The sequence below is a fragment of the Cajanus cajan genome, chromosome 3 (assembly GCF_000230855.2).
Source record: "Cajanus cajan strain Asha chromosome 3, NIPB_CcT2T_4, whole genome shotgun sequence".
Lineage (NCBI taxonomy): Eukaryota > Viridiplantae > Streptophyta > Magnoliopsida > Fabales > Fabaceae > Cajanus > Cajanus cajan.
In genome coordinates, this window is record NC_138519.1 from 60661699 (window position 1) to 60678948 (window position 17250).

General features: G+C 32.1%; 1 protein-coding gene across 1 annotated transcript; it reads left to right on the forward strand.

The window, feature by feature from the left end:
• Positions 1-6569: 6569 nt before the first annotated feature.
• LOC109789236 (amino acid transporter AVT1I) lies at positions 6570-9540 on the forward strand. The gene is made up of 3 exons (XM_020348145.3): positions 6570-6831; positions 7060-7667; positions 8929-9540. The coding sequence occupies exons 1-3, from the start codon at positions 6693-6695 to the stop codon at positions 9439-9441; spliced, it is 1260 nt and encodes a 419-aa protein (XP_020203734.1). The 5' UTR covers positions 6570-6692; the 3' UTR covers positions 9442-9540.
• The last annotated feature ends 7710 nt before the right edge of the window (positions 9541-17250 follow it).

Consider the following 17250-nt stretch of genomic DNA (forward strand, 5'->3'; position numbering starts at 1 on the left):
TTATTTTTTTTCTACTTTTTTCTTTTTCTTTTTTTCTCCTTACTTTTTATGATGCTTAATTCGTAAAGCAGCAATGCATACGAAGATAACATAATAAAACTTTTTTCTTTTCATTTTTTCTCCTTTCTTTAAGTTCAGTGTCACACGGCTAGACAAATGGAATTAGAATTTTGATAAAATACTAAAACAAGTTTTAATGGAACAATTAAAATAAAGTGATCTAGGACAGTCTCAATAAAGGTCCGTCACCAAAACCGTTCGTATTATTCTGGTAAATATTCTTCCTCTAACATTCATTTAACGAGTAAACTATCAATTTCATAATTAAGTTGATTTTTTTATATTAAATATTAATAGTTATTTTGTATAAAAGTATTTTCAGAGTCTTTTCTTTAATGAGAGTGTTTTTAAGCATTTTACTTTGATGAAATTTGGACCGTCTCGGTCGTTGGCCGATTGGTATCTCTTACATGTGTGAGGCCGATTATAAACCCGTGCACTGCCCAGGCCAATTCACGACCTGATCTCCCCTCCTGTGATCACCCGACTGTAACCTTGACCGACTCACTCGACTGTAACCTTGGCCGACTCACCCGACTGTAACCTTGGCCGACTCACCCGACTATAATCTTTGTCGACTCACCCGACTGTAACCTTGGCCGACTCACCCGACTGTAACCTTGGCCAACTCACCCGACTGTAACCTTGGCCGACTCACCCTCTCAGAGCCAGATACCGATTGACTCTCACCCATAAAGGCTTACTCGGTCATTATCCGATTGGACACTCAGTAATGGCGAGGTCCCACCTTCACTCACCAAGTATTTTCCAGATTGGAACGGCTAAAGAGATCCTTATATTCTCGGGGCCCATAAGGCCCGTGAACAAGAAACTATAAAACCCAAAACCCTAGAGTTGAGAAGACAGATTACACTTTTGAATGCTCTGGCTCTAAGGCACGATCTAGGAAAAAACCCTAGTCCACCCTTTGGCCGGAACATTTTGGCGCCCACTGTGGGGCTGTGGTGAAACTTTTCCTACGCCCCAAATAACACAGAAGAACCCGCACTTTACCATGGCGAGAGGCGGTACATCCAACAGCGACTCACAACACCCTACCATGGAGGATATGATGGCATTGATCAACGGTTTGAGGGAGGAGAATGTGCGATCCAGGGAGAGAGAGGAGGCTATTCAACGAGAAAACGAGGAGATTAGGAGGCGGACGAACGAGATGCGAGCTATGATAATGGACAACGCCAGGACGGTGGAGGAAGATGTCATGATGGAACTCCCCAGGGATTTTCGACCTTTTTCGGAGGCCATAGAGGCCGAGACCATCCCAAGGGATCATCGGATTCCCCAAGTCGAACATTTTGATAGAACTCAGGATCCCAGTCAGCACTTGACAGATTTTCGTGCTCAAATGTTGATTTGTGGAGGAAGTATGGAAGTCCGCTGCAAACTATTCATGGGTACACTCAAAAAAGCAGCACTAGATTGGTTTAGTGGTCTCCCTGACCGATCAATCACCGACTTTGATGTCTTTAGTCAGCTCTTCATGGCACAGTTCACCGCTAACAGGAAGAAACCACCGATCACGTCGGACTTGTTCAATCTCAAACAGCAGCAAGAGGAGTCGTTAAAGGACTTTCAGCAAAGGTTCAATGAGGTCGCCTTGAGGATAACGTCGTTGGATGAAAGGATGGCAGTCAGCGTTCCAGAAGAGCTTAAGGTCTGGAGCTTTCGACATCGCGCTGGAGAAAGCGAATTGTCAAACGATGTCGGAGGTGAGAGCTTTCACCCTGAGTCACATCAAGACGGAGGAGGGACAAATCAACAAAAGGGCAGCTGAAAGCCGAGAAGCTGGGGTCGTCCCAAGAGATTTTTATTCCATATAAAAATGTGAAAAGGTTTTTTTCTAAGAAGGTTTTTAACGAGGCACCACTAACCAATAATTCCAATTTTATTAAATACCATCTCTTTTATCTTTCCATGATCGACAGGTGTGTTATTTAAAGGCAGAAAAACTCGTGATTGTCGGGAAAAATCCGACTGGGAGAATATAAATAACTCGAAGACCAAACTCGTGATTGTCGATAAAAATCTGACTGGGCGAGTATAACTAACTCGAAGAACAAACTCGTGATTGTCGGCAAAAGTCCGGCTGGGCGAGTATAAATAACTCGAAGACCAAACTCGTGATTGTCGGTAAAAATCTGACTGGGCGAGTATAAATAACTCGAAGACAAAACTCGTGATTGTCGGGAAAAATCTGACTGGGCGAGTATAAATAACTCGAAGACCAAACTCGTGATTGTCGGTAAAAATCTGACTAGGCGAGTATAAATAACTCGAAGAACAAACTCGTGATTGTCGGCAAAAGTATGGCTGGGCGAGTATAAATAACTCGAAGACCAAACTCGCGATTGTCGGGAAAAATCCGACTGGGCGAGTATAAATAACTCGAAGACCAAACTCGCGATTGTGGATAAAAATCTGACTGGGCGAGTATAAATAACTCGAAGACCAAACTCGTGATTGTCGGTAAATATTTGACTAGGCGAGTATAAATAACTCGAAGAACAAACTCGTGATTTTCGGCAAAAGTCCAGCTGGGCGAGTATAAATAACTCGAAGACAAACTCGTGATTGTCGGCAAAAGTCCGACTGGGCGAGTATAAATAACTCGAAGGCAAACTCGTGATTGTCGGCAAAAATCCGACTGGGCGAGTATAAATAACTCGAAGACCGAACCCAATTTAATTGGAAAAAGGATAATATTTTCCCTTTCACATCACTTCAATTACTGGATCGGATTTTTGACGATGAAGTTTTCGAACATTCAGCGTTAGAGTCGAGATCGACATTTAGCCGATCTCTGCGTCAAACGTTTTAAATTCATTAAACTGGCATTTATTTGAATCGGCATTCAGCCGACAACTCTAGCCGAACATAAATCTTCAACCTAATTATTCTTCCAAGGTGAGATCGGCATTTGGGCGATCATATTGCTTAAGGCTGTGGAGTTTTTAACTTAGCATATTTCACTGATTATGTGAAATCGGCACATAGGCGACTTCTTGTTGGTTCAAAGCTTTACGTTTTAACTTAGAAATATTTTTACTCATCATTAAAGATAGGAATTCGGCCGACTACACCTCGTTCGTAACTTCAAGTCTTAAAATATTGCTTCATTCACTGCTGGGATTGGAATTTGACCGACTTCTTTTGGTTTCTGCTCAAAATAGATTCCTTTTTAACTTAGTATATTTTTATAGCTACGTCAATCGGGATTTGGACGAGTTAATGACTCTTAAAATTTAATCTTTTTTAACTTATTACTTTTTTTCGCCTTATGCACCGGAAAGTCGGCGCCTTAGTACTTTTCCAAACTATTCTTAAAACTTTACTTTCCTAAGAATCGGAGTTCGAAAGAGATGAATCTATTTCTCTTGTTTTCATTTTCATGATGCTTTAGCTTAGAAGTTTTTCATTCATTTTTCAAAAATATGATATGTTTTGACTAAAACTTGCATAGTTAGTAGGAAAGAAAAAATATATAGTACTGGATAGTTTATAACTTGGTCATTTTGGCCGGAATTTTGACGATTCATTTTAGCCCAAAGACTACACCTTAAGCCTTTTCGCCTTATAGGCTCAAGGCTGGAAGGCAAGTGGACCGTCTCGATCGTAGGCCGATTGGTATCTCGGACCATAAGGACTACACCTTAAGCCTTTTCGCCTTATAGGCTCAAGGCTGGAAGGCAAGTGGACTGTCTCGGTCGTTGGCCGATTGGTATCTCTTACATGTGTGAGGCCGATTATAAACCTGTGCACTGCCCAGGCCAATTCACGACCTGATCTCCCCTCCTGTGATCACCCGACTGTAACCTTGACCGGCTCACCCGACTGTAACCTTGGCCGACTCACCCGACTGTAACCTTGGCCGACTCACCCGACTATAATCTTTGCCGACTCACCCAACTGTAACCTTGGCCGACTCACCCTCTCAAAGCCAGATACCGATTGACTCCCACCCATAAAGGCTTACTCGGTCATTATCCGATTGGACACTCAGTAATGGCGAGGTCCCACCTTCACTCACCAAGTATTTTCCAGATTGGAACGGCTAAAGAGATCCCTATATTCTCGGGGCCCATAAGGCCCGTGAACAAGAAACTATAAAACCCAAAACCCTAGAGTTGAGAAGACGGATTATACTTTTGAATGCTCTAGCTCTAAGGCACGATCTAGGAAAAAACCCTAGTCCACCCTTTGGCCGGAACAAAATTATTTTTAAAAATTCTATTAACTTTTTTTATCTATTTTAATTAATACTTATCGTATTTATTTTCAAATTAAATTTTAATATTTTTAAAATATATTTTAAAATTTTAAAATGAATTATCGGTAATTAAAATCCCATCACAATATAAATTATTTATTATAAATTTAGAATATATTTTATTTGTTTAAGAATATATATATACATATAAATTATAAATATAATATAATTTATATATTCAAATATATTATTTATTTTTATATATAATTAACTAATAAATTTTAGTTATATAATAAACATTTAATATGTTTGATGCACAAAATTTATAAAAAAGTATGCAAAATGAAATACCCAAAAAAATAAAAAATAAATAAAAAGTAAGTAATAATAATAAAATGAAGATAGATCGTTATTGCTCATTTGTTTTAGTAGCAATGATGATTAAAATATAACAAAATAATCTATATTGAGACCAAATAGATAAAAATTAAAACGGATAAAACAAAACAGTTTATTGGTATATGCGTTTACCTTGAAAATAAATCCAGTTTAAGCATGTTTATTACTTCCGTTTTTTTATTTATTTTTATTTCTCTTTTAAGGTTTGAATGCACATATTAAAAAATATTTTTTTTTTATCTCAATAAAATAGTTATAAAATTTTCAATTTTATCCTTTGTATTTTAATACTATATATAATTAATGTATATAAATTTTTTCATTTCCACTTTCTTAATAAATATAAAAAGTTAGAGTATAATTAGAAAAGAGTAATTAATGTTATTTTGAAATTTGAAAATAAAATCTAAATAAAAACAAAAATCATGACAAATAAAAAGGAACGTATCAGGTAAAAGGCCACAAAGATTCAAAGTATAAGTGTTCGAAGAAAATTAAATTCTCGCATAATTAATAGAAGACACGAATTTTATGTTTTCAATTATGGAAGCACAAACATTTTACTTGATAAATGATGTACTTGCGTTTGATTTGTACTTAATTAAATACTTTAGGAATGTTGTGAAAAATATTAATTTCTTTTTCTTTTTAATTTTTTTAAATAAATATGAGAATTTCACAATCGATATAAATTATCACTTTATAATTATTTTTAAAACATTAATTCTCTTTTAATTAAAAATGGATAGATGTTTATATAGTGAATACCCACTTTAATCCTTAAATTTGGAAAACAATATGCCATATTAATCCTTAAAAATGAGAAGTCGTCTATAATACCATATAAGTTATTAAATTGAATTACTCATTGATATCCTGATCGTTGAACATATATATTATCATTTTAGTTGCAGAATTTTATGACTTTTAACTTAATGTGATTGTCAATTTGCACTTTAAGAGATATATTTTATAACTGCTTAGTCTTAGGGACTAATATGGTAATGTGTTCCAAATTCAGGGATGAAGATTGAGTGTTTGCTTTATTATTTTATATCAATCTTTTTGCATTGTATTATAGTCATTATATTTTATTATGATTAAATTTTGTTGTATGAACATATTTGTACTTGAAGTATATATCATGGGAGTATGATTTTTATGTTAAAATGAAAATGAAAATATTCGATCTCAATCCTTAAATTAAACTAATTGACTTTAATTAAAATATTACAAATAAAGTATATATAACATCACCGTTGTAATTCCTTTGTAACAAATTAAATTATCTTTATGTTTTAACTAATAAAAACAACAAAATACCGGAATTTAATATTTCAAATAACGAGCACAAATTCTTTAAAGTAAAATGATTTGAGCTTTGTTTTACTTAAATAAAATGGAAACAATATAAGAGTATATTAAAAATGAATTAGCCAGTCTGATAAGTTTTATAATTTGTAAGTTACATGAAATATCTATCTTATTGTTATTCGTTTATTCTGGTATAAAAAATCTAAACTAAAAAAACTGTTAATTATTTTATTGTTGGATGTTTGTTGAGGAAGACACATATTGTACTATTGTAAAACGTGGAAGTGTTGAAACAATTCAAATTTAGCTTCATGAACGTGAATCGCAATGCAACTTAGCTTCATGAATATGTTTTTCCTTTATGCAGTAAAACCGAGTGCGTGTTAGTGTGGCCCCATGTGTCTTAATCTCGTTGGGTTTACTTACTTTTATTTGTGTGTGGTGGGAGAGAATCTGCTTCCGTTTTGAAATGGTGCATGACAGGTGAAGGGGTTTTTCGATGGTGTGATTCTCCGCGTCTAAATAGAAAAGCGCCTAACACCATTTATTATTCACATAGATGCATAGTGGTTATCTAGTCAACATAACTAGGCCACTCTCTCACTCATATTATTCACTACTGTTACTGTTTATTCAGAATCCTGCGTAGAATCAATCATGTTACTCTAATTTGAACAACACCAAATATATAATGTACGTATGGACAACCAAGTTTGCTTTACCACAGAATATGGAGAGCCAAAGCCAACTCCAAGTTTCAAACTCGGAGCAACACCAAAAGGGCACCACCTTCTTCAAAACTTGTTTCAATGGAATCAACTCCCTCACAGGTCCTTCATTCTATATCTCTCTCAAATTCTGTCTTAACAAGTCATATATATATATATATATATACATATACAAAGTGCAAGAAAATATTACACACTATACTAGCCTTGGGGAATATGTTTTAGTAACATGTTAGTTCTTCTATGTAATTCTAATTTGCAAAACATGTAGGATAAAAATACTCTTTGAAACTGGTGACTGAGATTAATTATATGGTTTTTGTTTATCAGGTATTGGGATACTCTCAATGCCATATGCAGTTTCTCAAGGAGGGTGGTTGAGTTTTATTCTGCTGCTTGTTTTCACAATGATATTTTGGTACACAGCTTTGCTGCTACAAAGGTGTATGATTAAGCATCCACTAATCAAATCATACCCTGATATAGGCGAGGTTGCTTTTGGGTACAAAGGAAGAACAGTGATAGCTGCATTCATATATGCAGAGCTGTTTCTAATTGCTGTGGAGCTTCTGATATTGGAAGGTGACAATTTGGCGAAGTTGTTTCCAAACATGAACTTGAAACTTGGTGGTGTTAGAATTGAAGGTAGAAAGAGTTTTGTGCTGCTGGCTGCTTTGATCATACTGCCAACAACGTGGTTGAGAAGCATGGGAGCTTTGGCCTACGTTTCTTTTGGTGGGGTAGTGGTTTCTATTATTTTAATCGGTTGTGTTGCGTGGGTGGGTGAAGTTGATGGTGTGGGGTTTCATGAAAGAGGACAGTTAGTGAATTGGGAGGGACTGCCTACTGCTATGAGCCTTTATGCATTCTGTTACTGTGCACATGCAGTCATGCCCACTCTTATCAATTCAATGAATGATAGAAGTCAGTTTAGCAAGGTAAGTTGTCCTTTTAATTTCTAGAGAAAAATCCTTGCTTTTCTTTTGTTCAAAGTGATGAAGCTTTGGGTTGGCATAGAGGTTAGACACTCTATGTTTATAACTTGTGGAGATGATTTATTTAGTGAAAAATAGTGTTAAATCTCTTTGAGTATCAATACTAGTTGAACTAACAACAATCACAATAATCTAAGTTAAATTAGTCATCACTATACATGTGATGAAAAAATACTGCTAAAAAGTATTATTTTTCTGCGAATTTTCTTACAAAAAAATATTCGTAGAAATTTATTTTGCGAATTTTCTTGCAATAATAATTTCACAAAAAAGAATTTACAAATTTATTTGAGAAAAATAATTTACGGATATTTCATACAAATTTTTTTATGAAAAATAATCTATAAGAAATTTTTGCAAATTTTGCTACAATTTTAATGATCATAGAAATTTATTCCACGGTAAAAATTTGCAAAAAATATTGTAAGAATTTTATTTTGTTTCTTGCAGATTTTCTTACAAAAATAAATTCGCAAGTAATGTTTACTAAATGGTAGAAAAAATTCGCAGGTAATTTTTCTTGCGGATTTTCCTACTTATTTTAATCTGCAGGAAAATTTTAAAAAAATTTTAAATTTATAAATTTAATATTTTAAAAAAATTGCAAGTCTCACATCGATTGAAAATAAAATAATTTATAAGTTGGGACAACACTTATCTTACAAGTTAATTTGTATGGTTGAGTGTTAAACTTATAATCTATAATCTTAAGTTTAAAAGATTATGTATCACGAGGCGTGGAAACAAATGCTTCGAATGAATTCATTGTGAACATTTGAAAGTTGAAGAATTATTTATAGAATTTGTAGTAATTTCTTTGATTTTTTTTTTGTAAAAAATATTCCTGCAGAATTTCTTGCAAAAAAAATTGCAGGAAACTTTCCTGTGAATTTTTTTTCCCGGGAAACGTTTTTGCGAATTTTTTTTGCAAGAATTTTTTTTTTCGAATTTTAAAATTCACAAAAACATATTATCCACGAAGGTATTAACTACAAATAAAATTTCGCAAAAAAAATCGTATGAATAATGTTTGCTGCGAATTTTAATACAAAATTTGCATGAAAAGTCGCATGTAATAAGAAAAATTATAGTAATGAAAAAAGTGATGAAACTTTCTTATTATTTATCTTCATAGTAAAAAGGTTTCTCTTACTATCATCATTTTTTTCGAAATAATGACACTCATATTGTTTGCCAATTGCAGGTTTTGGTGGTTTGCTTTGTGACAACTACTATGATCTATGGAGTCATTGCTGTTTTAGGTTACACAATGTTCGGAGATTATTTGATGTCTCAAATAACCTTAAATCTGCCATCAAAGAAATTAAGTACTAAAATAGCTATTTATACCACATTAATTAATCCTTTCACTAAGTATGCTGTTCTAATCACCCCAATAGCAAATGCTATCGAGGACAGATGGCTTCTGTGCAAGAGAAAGTCCATTGCCATCCTCGTTAGAACAACCATCGTGGTCAGCACTGTGGTTATGGCTCTATTCATGCCGTTTTTTGGTTATATTATGGAACTAATTGGTGCATTTTTTAGTGTAACAATGTCATTATTATTCCCTTGCCTTTGTTACCTACAGATAAACAAATCTGTTCGGCAACTTGGATCGGAGTTGATCATTATAATTGTAATTCTTCTCATAGGTACTTTCATTGGAATAATGGGTACCTATCTCTCTGTAAAGAACATAGTGAATCATCTATAGTTATGAAGGTGTGTGCTTAATGTTTCTATAAATCTACTTCAGCAACTCTACCAATAATGTAGGGTTAATAAATAAATTTATATATTTACATCCATTTAACATTGGGGTTGCTTTTAATTTTATATCTACGTTCCTAGTTAGTTTACATTTAATTTGACGATGAATTGATCTGAAATGCAAGCCATAGTGTCACTAATATAAATATTTGGAATATTATTTCTAGCTTTTTTTAATTTTTTATTTTTTATTATTATTTTTTTATTTTAGAGAGAATATATTTTTAAGGATTTCTCTCAAACAAGAGATTTTTAGATATTCTTCTAATTTTTATTTTTTTCCAAAATTTATTTAGCATATTTATTTATAAATTAAATTTTTTTATAATTTTAAAATAAATTATTAATAATTAAAAATATTTTTGTAACACTAGAAATTATTAATATATATATAAAATCTAATTTATATATTTACGTTTATATATTAAAACTATTGAAAAATAGCGTGAGAGTATTTTTATAAATTTTTTATTTAAGAAATTTTTTTTATAAATTTTTTTTATCAACTTATATATATTAAATACGAATATCTTCCTTTAAGAGTAAAAATAATTTTAGGGACTTCTCTCTAACCAAAAGATTTTAAGAGATTTTCCTAACCTCTTATTTATTTCAAATTTTATGTATCACATATATTTATAAATTTAATTTAATAATTTAAAATAAATAAAAATTTATACATTAATTATATAATTTATTATTTAATATATTTCTTATACAGTAAATATAAATATATAATTATTATTTTTTAGTTATTTTTAACTGTTTTTCTATTTTTTTAATACCCTACTAATGTTATATTATTTGTTTTAATTTATAAAATTTATATAATTTATTTTATGAAAAATATATTACATAATATATACTAATATTATTTTATTTATCTTATATTTTTCATCTAATAAATAAAAATTTTACTATTCAATATAATAAATTTGTTTAATAAAATAACAAAATATGTGGTAAATGAATTATATAATTTATTATTCAATTTATCCAATAAATATAATTATACAATGTAAAATAAATTAATATATCAAATAATATATACTAATATTATAATATTTATTTTATACTGTATGTTTATTTATTGTATAAAAATTATATTAAATATTAAATAATAAATTATAAAATTATTTTACTAAAAAAATATTAATTTTTAATTGAATTAACATTAGATAAAAAAATTTGAAAAGGAAATTAACTCAAGTAGTAATATTATGTATAATTTAGTATTCCAAATATACTAAAAATTGTTAAGTGGTGTATCGATAACTTTAAGTGATAAAATTTAAAGTGAAGGACATATGTTTTATTTCATAACGTCACCTTTTTTTTTATTTTTTATCATTCTTAAAAATTCTATATTTTTTTTTATTACGTTATTGTCAAATCACTTATTCACATCATTATTTAAGGGTTATCTTATCCATTAAAGTGACTCGTCATTAAGATATGTCAATATTAATAAAATATTATTAATAATTAATTGTTTTAATTAATTAAAATATCAAAATTATATAATATAAAAAATTAAAAGATTAAAATTATATAATTAAAAATAAAAGAACCAACACTACAAATTAAAGATAATAGACTAATTAAAAATGTAATTTAACTTTAATATATTATTTGTATAATTGTTAATTAATTTGAGTGCTTTTTTTTTTTTTTTTTACATTCAACCTAAAACTCCATAAATATTATTTTAACTTTCCACCGATATGAAATCATCTTGGCAATTCACAGTCCTACTAACATAACGGTGTCAACAAATACATTATACACAAGGTCTCTTTAGATCCGAAAATAATTAATGCTAGATTTTTTAATTTTAATCCAATCCAATCTAAATGCTTGCCGGTCAGCAAACCACAATCTTATATGAAAAGGTAGCTTGAAAATTCGTTCAAATGTGTTTTTCTTTAAAAAAAAAAAAAAGTAGTTATCCTCCATTCCACACTTCACGCATACGATGATAATCTCATGTTTAATGTTTCATTCCTAGCTACATTAATATTATCAAATATTTTAAAAGTTTTAATAAAATAAACGACTTACTAATTTTTTTAATTAATGAGCTTTTTTATACATGCATATTAGAAAAGGACAATGGTGATTGGTAGAGGTATCAAAAAAGTTTGACTGGCCTGATCCAACCTAACTTGTATGAGTCAAATGTTATTTTAGGTTAAATTGTTATAACTTATATTCTTTTTGGATTATCATTTTTTGACTCAACCTAATCTATGTCGGACTATCCAAGCATCAAGGTAAATTGTCCTAATTTATTAGAAAAGAAATACATTAAAAAAATTAAATTTATTTTCATAATAAAAAAATATAAAGGATATTGTTAATTGATACTATATATAGTAGTTACAAATGAGCAATGTAATACTATGAAATTGTGTTGATATTATAGATTTTATTAATTTAATTATTTATGTGATTAGTTGTTTAATTATTATAAAACTCTAAGAATTAAGGAATTCTTAGGAGTATAGTTGGTTAAGAGTTGTTTTGAGTCAAGGCCAACGTTGATCAAGTCTAGGGAAAAGTATATAAGGTTTTCCTTAAGACTTGAACTTTATAAATTCATTTCTTAAGAAGCCTATGGAAAAGTTAGAGAGAGAAACTCTAGAGTTAGATAGATTTTCTCATTCTTTTAAGTCCACAAAAGTGTTTTAGAATATATGACCCTTCTCCAAAGTTAGTTGAGTAGTTAGGTAGAGATTCAAAGCTTCTAGAGTTGAGAATTAGAAACCTTGGAGTTGTTGTGCGGAGTTCCCCAGATGATCTCACCCTTCTTCTCCTTCCTCTATTCTAGGTGATCGGAGGTAAGTGTGGAGAAAAAAATAAAACACTAAAAGGAGGAGTTAAATAGTATGCATAAAAAATCTGCACTTTCTCCTAGTGAAGTAGTAATGCTAGTTAGATGGAGTAGGAACAGGAGCATTGAGTATTTTTATATTTATTCATCTCAACCATTAAGACTACGTTTGTAACAACTTGCCTTAGTCTCTACACTATACGACATAGCTACCAGTAGCGGGAAACATCTAACTTAAGATTATAGACTTACAAATATGAGAAACATGTATTATATTGCATACATATAAGGGTAAACAATAACTACATAAATATGTACAATATAAATATAGTAATTCGGTAAATGTAAACTATACATCATAAGTTATCGGTCAAGAAACTACTATTATATATACAAATCTACCCTCATCAGGTATTCAACAAAACATCCAGCTCCAATGCCACTACATGGCCCCACTCCAACACTGCAAACCTATCCTTATCTTACTCCCATACCACGTATGATCATTACAGTCCAAATCACATGGAAACACACAAGGGTGAACTAGAGTAAAAATAAACAACATATATATATATAGACACACAACTTAAGAAAGTCACATAATCATCTCATCTCTAACAGCACAACATAAGGCATCACATTATACAACACATATCAACACAACACCTTAATTTCAACACATCAATACATTCATCACATATCAATACAACATATGAACAACACAATCAAATCAACACATCATATGCTCAACATAACAACTACATATGTTGTCATGCATTTCAACTAGGAGATCTCCTACTACATAAGGTGAGTAGTTTAAGTGGATTGACCCTACCGAACCAACAACATAGGGTAATCTTTTTAAGCTTGCTAGATCAACAACAAATTAGATATAAATCCACAACATAGCAACTTGGTTTCTTAGATGTCATCACTTAAACAAGGAAGTCTAGTAGTACTATCAAGGTAGAACGAGTGGGTATGGACCTTTCATAACATTAACTAGCTTAACTAAGACTCTTATGAGATTAGCCCATCGAATACCCTCCAAATACTATGCCCCTCCAATGCTCGGTTACGAACTCGGTTCTCAACTTCGTACTTTACTTGATTGGTCACTTATGATTAGTATAGCTCGACTTGACTCCTATACTGTGATCGCTTCATACATATGTGCTTTGACCTTGCCCACACATGGTATCAACAAAGTCCTAGAGGAGAAACAACATAGTATCCATTTGAAGGGTCAACTTCCTAAGAAAGGTTTTCAACAAATTGGGCTCTTGAAGCACTACAACACAATGAGATATGCAACTTTTGGAAGCCTCTTCTTTAGTTCTAAGTGGTAAACACAACTCAACAACAAGGAACTCTTTATAGATTCAATATAACAACAAGTCAACACATAACTTCGCATCTTACCATTCAATCATCACTACTCATGCAACTTTTTAATTAACATACATCTCAACAACACATCGTATATTCAACACAACTGCACAGTGATGGAAACCTACTTTCCAAGGACTAACTAAAACCAACACTTGATCCTTTACCTGAGGAAACACCAACTTTCTATTAGCACAATTTATAAGGATATGATTGGAAGTTAACCAACCTATCCCTAAAATTATGTCAATATCAACCAAAGGAAAACAAATTAAATTCGCTTTATACTTCCTATCATGTATCTCCAACGAACAACCAACACACATCTTAGAAGCAATCGTAGAAGCACAAATAGGAGTAGACATAAGCAAATCCAACCACAAATCACACATAGGCAAACCCAACCTTTCAGCACAAGTATAGGAAATAAATGAATGGGTAGCTTCATAGTCAAACAAAATCAACACATCCTTACTAGTAGCTATCCCCTACCCTTTTCCCTTCACCTTCACCAAATCTGAAGACACAATTTATAAAGCTAAGGAATATTTTATAAGGATTTATTCAAAATAGAGACCTTATATACTTTTTTCTCTAAGGTCAAGTTGGTATTTAACTAGAGAAATGAAGTTAGATGAAAACACATAGAAGGGGGGGTTGAATATGTGTGTGTGAACGAAGAGAATTTAAAAACGTTTTCGCAAGAGGACTCTTTTTGGTCCAATAAAAGTATTGTTTTGAATACTTAAGAACTGTGTAGGATCTGCTCAACAAAGGATTTTGCGTCTGAAAGTTTATCGTCTGCACAAGGAAAATGTTTCTTAAAAGAAAACTGTTTCTTAAGATGATAAATTAAACAAATGTATTTTTCGTCTTAAGATAGTTATAGTGAAGAATAAGTAATGGACGAATTTTTCAATATGATGTAACAATTAAGCTAAATTGCGTCTAAAAGATAAATAAACATTGCAAGGATTTTTATACTAGTTCGCTCAGACTGAGCTATGTCCAGTCTCCTTCAATTGATTGGTTCCACTAAATATTCAATGAAGTACAATTATTATCACCACTTTTGGTTTTCCGAGTATTATCGACCACTTCTGGCCCGACAACTTCACTTGTCAGCACTAGTATTCTTTAATTAGCCTCTTCAGGATGGTAATGAGTATTATCGACCACTCCTGGTCCTGAGTATTATTAACCATTCCTGGTTGGCTATTAGCACTAGTATTCTTTGTTCAGCCTCTTTAGGCTCTTAGTAAGTATTCTCGACCACTCCTGGTTCCAAGTGTTATCAACCACTCCTGGTTGGCTATTAGCACTAGTATTCTTTGTTCAGCCTTTTCAGGCTCTCTGTGAGGATTTTCGACCACTCCTGGCCCGCTAACTTCACTCATTAGCCTTTTACAAGTATTCTTTCCCTAGCCTCTTCAGGCTTTACAAATGATAGATAGATTATTTGGTTTGAGTGTTTGGTTTACTCTCATAGAAAGGATACAAATATTGGCTACACTCACTAAGGTGCATATTCCTAAGTTACACTTAGAACTCCTTAGTCTACAGAGATAAATACACTATGGTATATTTGACTCTATAAGCTATGTCTCTAGTTTCATTGCTTCATGGGCTTGATATCACTCTTCGCCAGCCTTTCCAGGTTTGAAGTCATGACATATATATAGTCTTGTAAAATTTACCTGTTGCAAGTGTCCGTTGAAGCAGGATGTAGGCATTCATAACTAGTTCGATCTTCTCATTTAATGCATTAGATCTTTGCATTAAATGTTGCTTCCTATTTATAGACATTGCGTGAAGTCTTCTACGTTTGTTAGCTGTAGTGTCTGACTTTAGCTGAGACCTAGGAACTTTTTGTCCTTTTCCGGTCATCGTAGCTGCAGAGCGTTGTCTTTATCTAAAAAAGTGATGTACTTTTTCTAACACATGCATGCTTTTACTTTTTGTATTTCTTATTTTTCTTTTCTTCCTTTTAATGCGCGATCATATTGAGAGTTTTTGTATGATCGTAGACGATGCCTGTATTGTCCTTGAGACTTGATTCTTCAAATGCTTTCATGGCAGTCTTCGTCTGCATCTGTTAGTCCATGTGCATCTCAAGTCTAAATCTTTGTCTGAGCATTAGTCATTAATGCTTTGACTTTCTTTGGTCTGGTCAATATTGTAGATGGACAGACTTTGTTTCCATCTGGAATGATTTTTAGTCTATGTTGTCTTTCGTCTGATATGTTGTTGACTTTCTTATGATTCTTGACTAGCCTTCGTTTGGGTTCTTATGTTGCGCTCTAGGTTGTGCTTGACACACTTTCGTCTAATATTTGATTTATCACTGTCTGGCACTCATGTCTTACCCTATCTATCATTTGACTTGCTTTGTCTGATCCTCGTGATGTGTTTTGCCTTGGCTTATCCTTGTCTAATACTTGAAGGAGTTCCGTCTTTGGTCTGTATTGTCTGAAGCTTGATCATTTTCCTTCTTGTGCTCTGCTTGGATTTTCGTTTGATCTTTTTGTCTGATGCTTGAGGCTTTTACCCTTTATCTTGGTTCTGGTGTAGGAAGTGGCACATGCACTTTTCTTCATTTTGCCTGTACTTATGTTTTTCTGAAACACTAACACACTTGTTAGAAATAACAACATGTATTATATTTGTCTCATTCAAAACCTTGCTAGGAATTGCTTCATCTAACTTAACAAAAAACCCCTTCTCAACACCACCCAAGCTCCTAAGGGATCCTCAAACCCCAAAGCCTTTCAATATTGATTAACAAATCACTCAACAACATAAAATGACCAGGAGTAATATAACAATATCACAACTTATAGTGTTACAATGTCCAAATCTCAATCCAACCAGATTGAGTTCCATTATCTTTGAATAAAGATACATGTATTCTTTTCACAAGCCACTATTGGCTTAGACCTAAGTATTCTTTGACTTGTCTCTTCAAGAAACTACCTTAGTATTCTTTTTACTACAAGCCTCTCTAGGCTTAAAAACTAAGTAATTTTTTTCATACAAACCTCTCTAGGCTTAACCAAGTATTTTTTTACAAACAAGCCTCTCTAGGCTCAACCTTATAACAATGGTTATAACGGTTACAAAGATGTTGTTTCATCTCACTTAGGCGTTATACAATAAATATAGTACAATAAGCTTTTTATAAGAAAGAATGAAGTTTATACATAAGTATAATTTACAAAGTGTGTGTCTTTGTGTATATGTCTTCTCTATATATTGTGTGTATATACTTTTAATAATCTTTGAGTCTTATGTAGTAGGTTTGAAGAAGATGATCATTGCAACACTTTGAGTCCAACTCATAAATTTGTTTTGTCTGTCTTCAATGTCTTTCTTTGTGATGAGAGGTAATCGTTGACTCATTTAATGTAAGCATTAAATGCATTTCATCAAATGGTACCTCTTATCTAATCAAGGAAGTTACCTATCATCTTTTCATACCAAATGGAGCTTACAAAAGAAATGTCATCACAGAGCAACAACAACATCACCTTT

Coding starts and splice junctions, on each gene's coding strand:
- LOC109789236 (XM_020348145.3), top strand. CDS start 6,693: ATGTACGTATGGACAACCAAGTTTGCTTTACCACAGAATATGGAGAGC. Junction 6,832..7,059: donor TGGAATCAACTCCCTCACAG/GTCCTTCATTCT, acceptor TTTGTTTATCAG/GTATTGGGATACTCTCAATG. Junction 7,668..8,928: donor ATAGAAGTCAGTTTAGCAAG/GTAAGTTGTCCT, acceptor TGCCAATTGCAG/GTTTTGGTGGTTTGCTTTGT.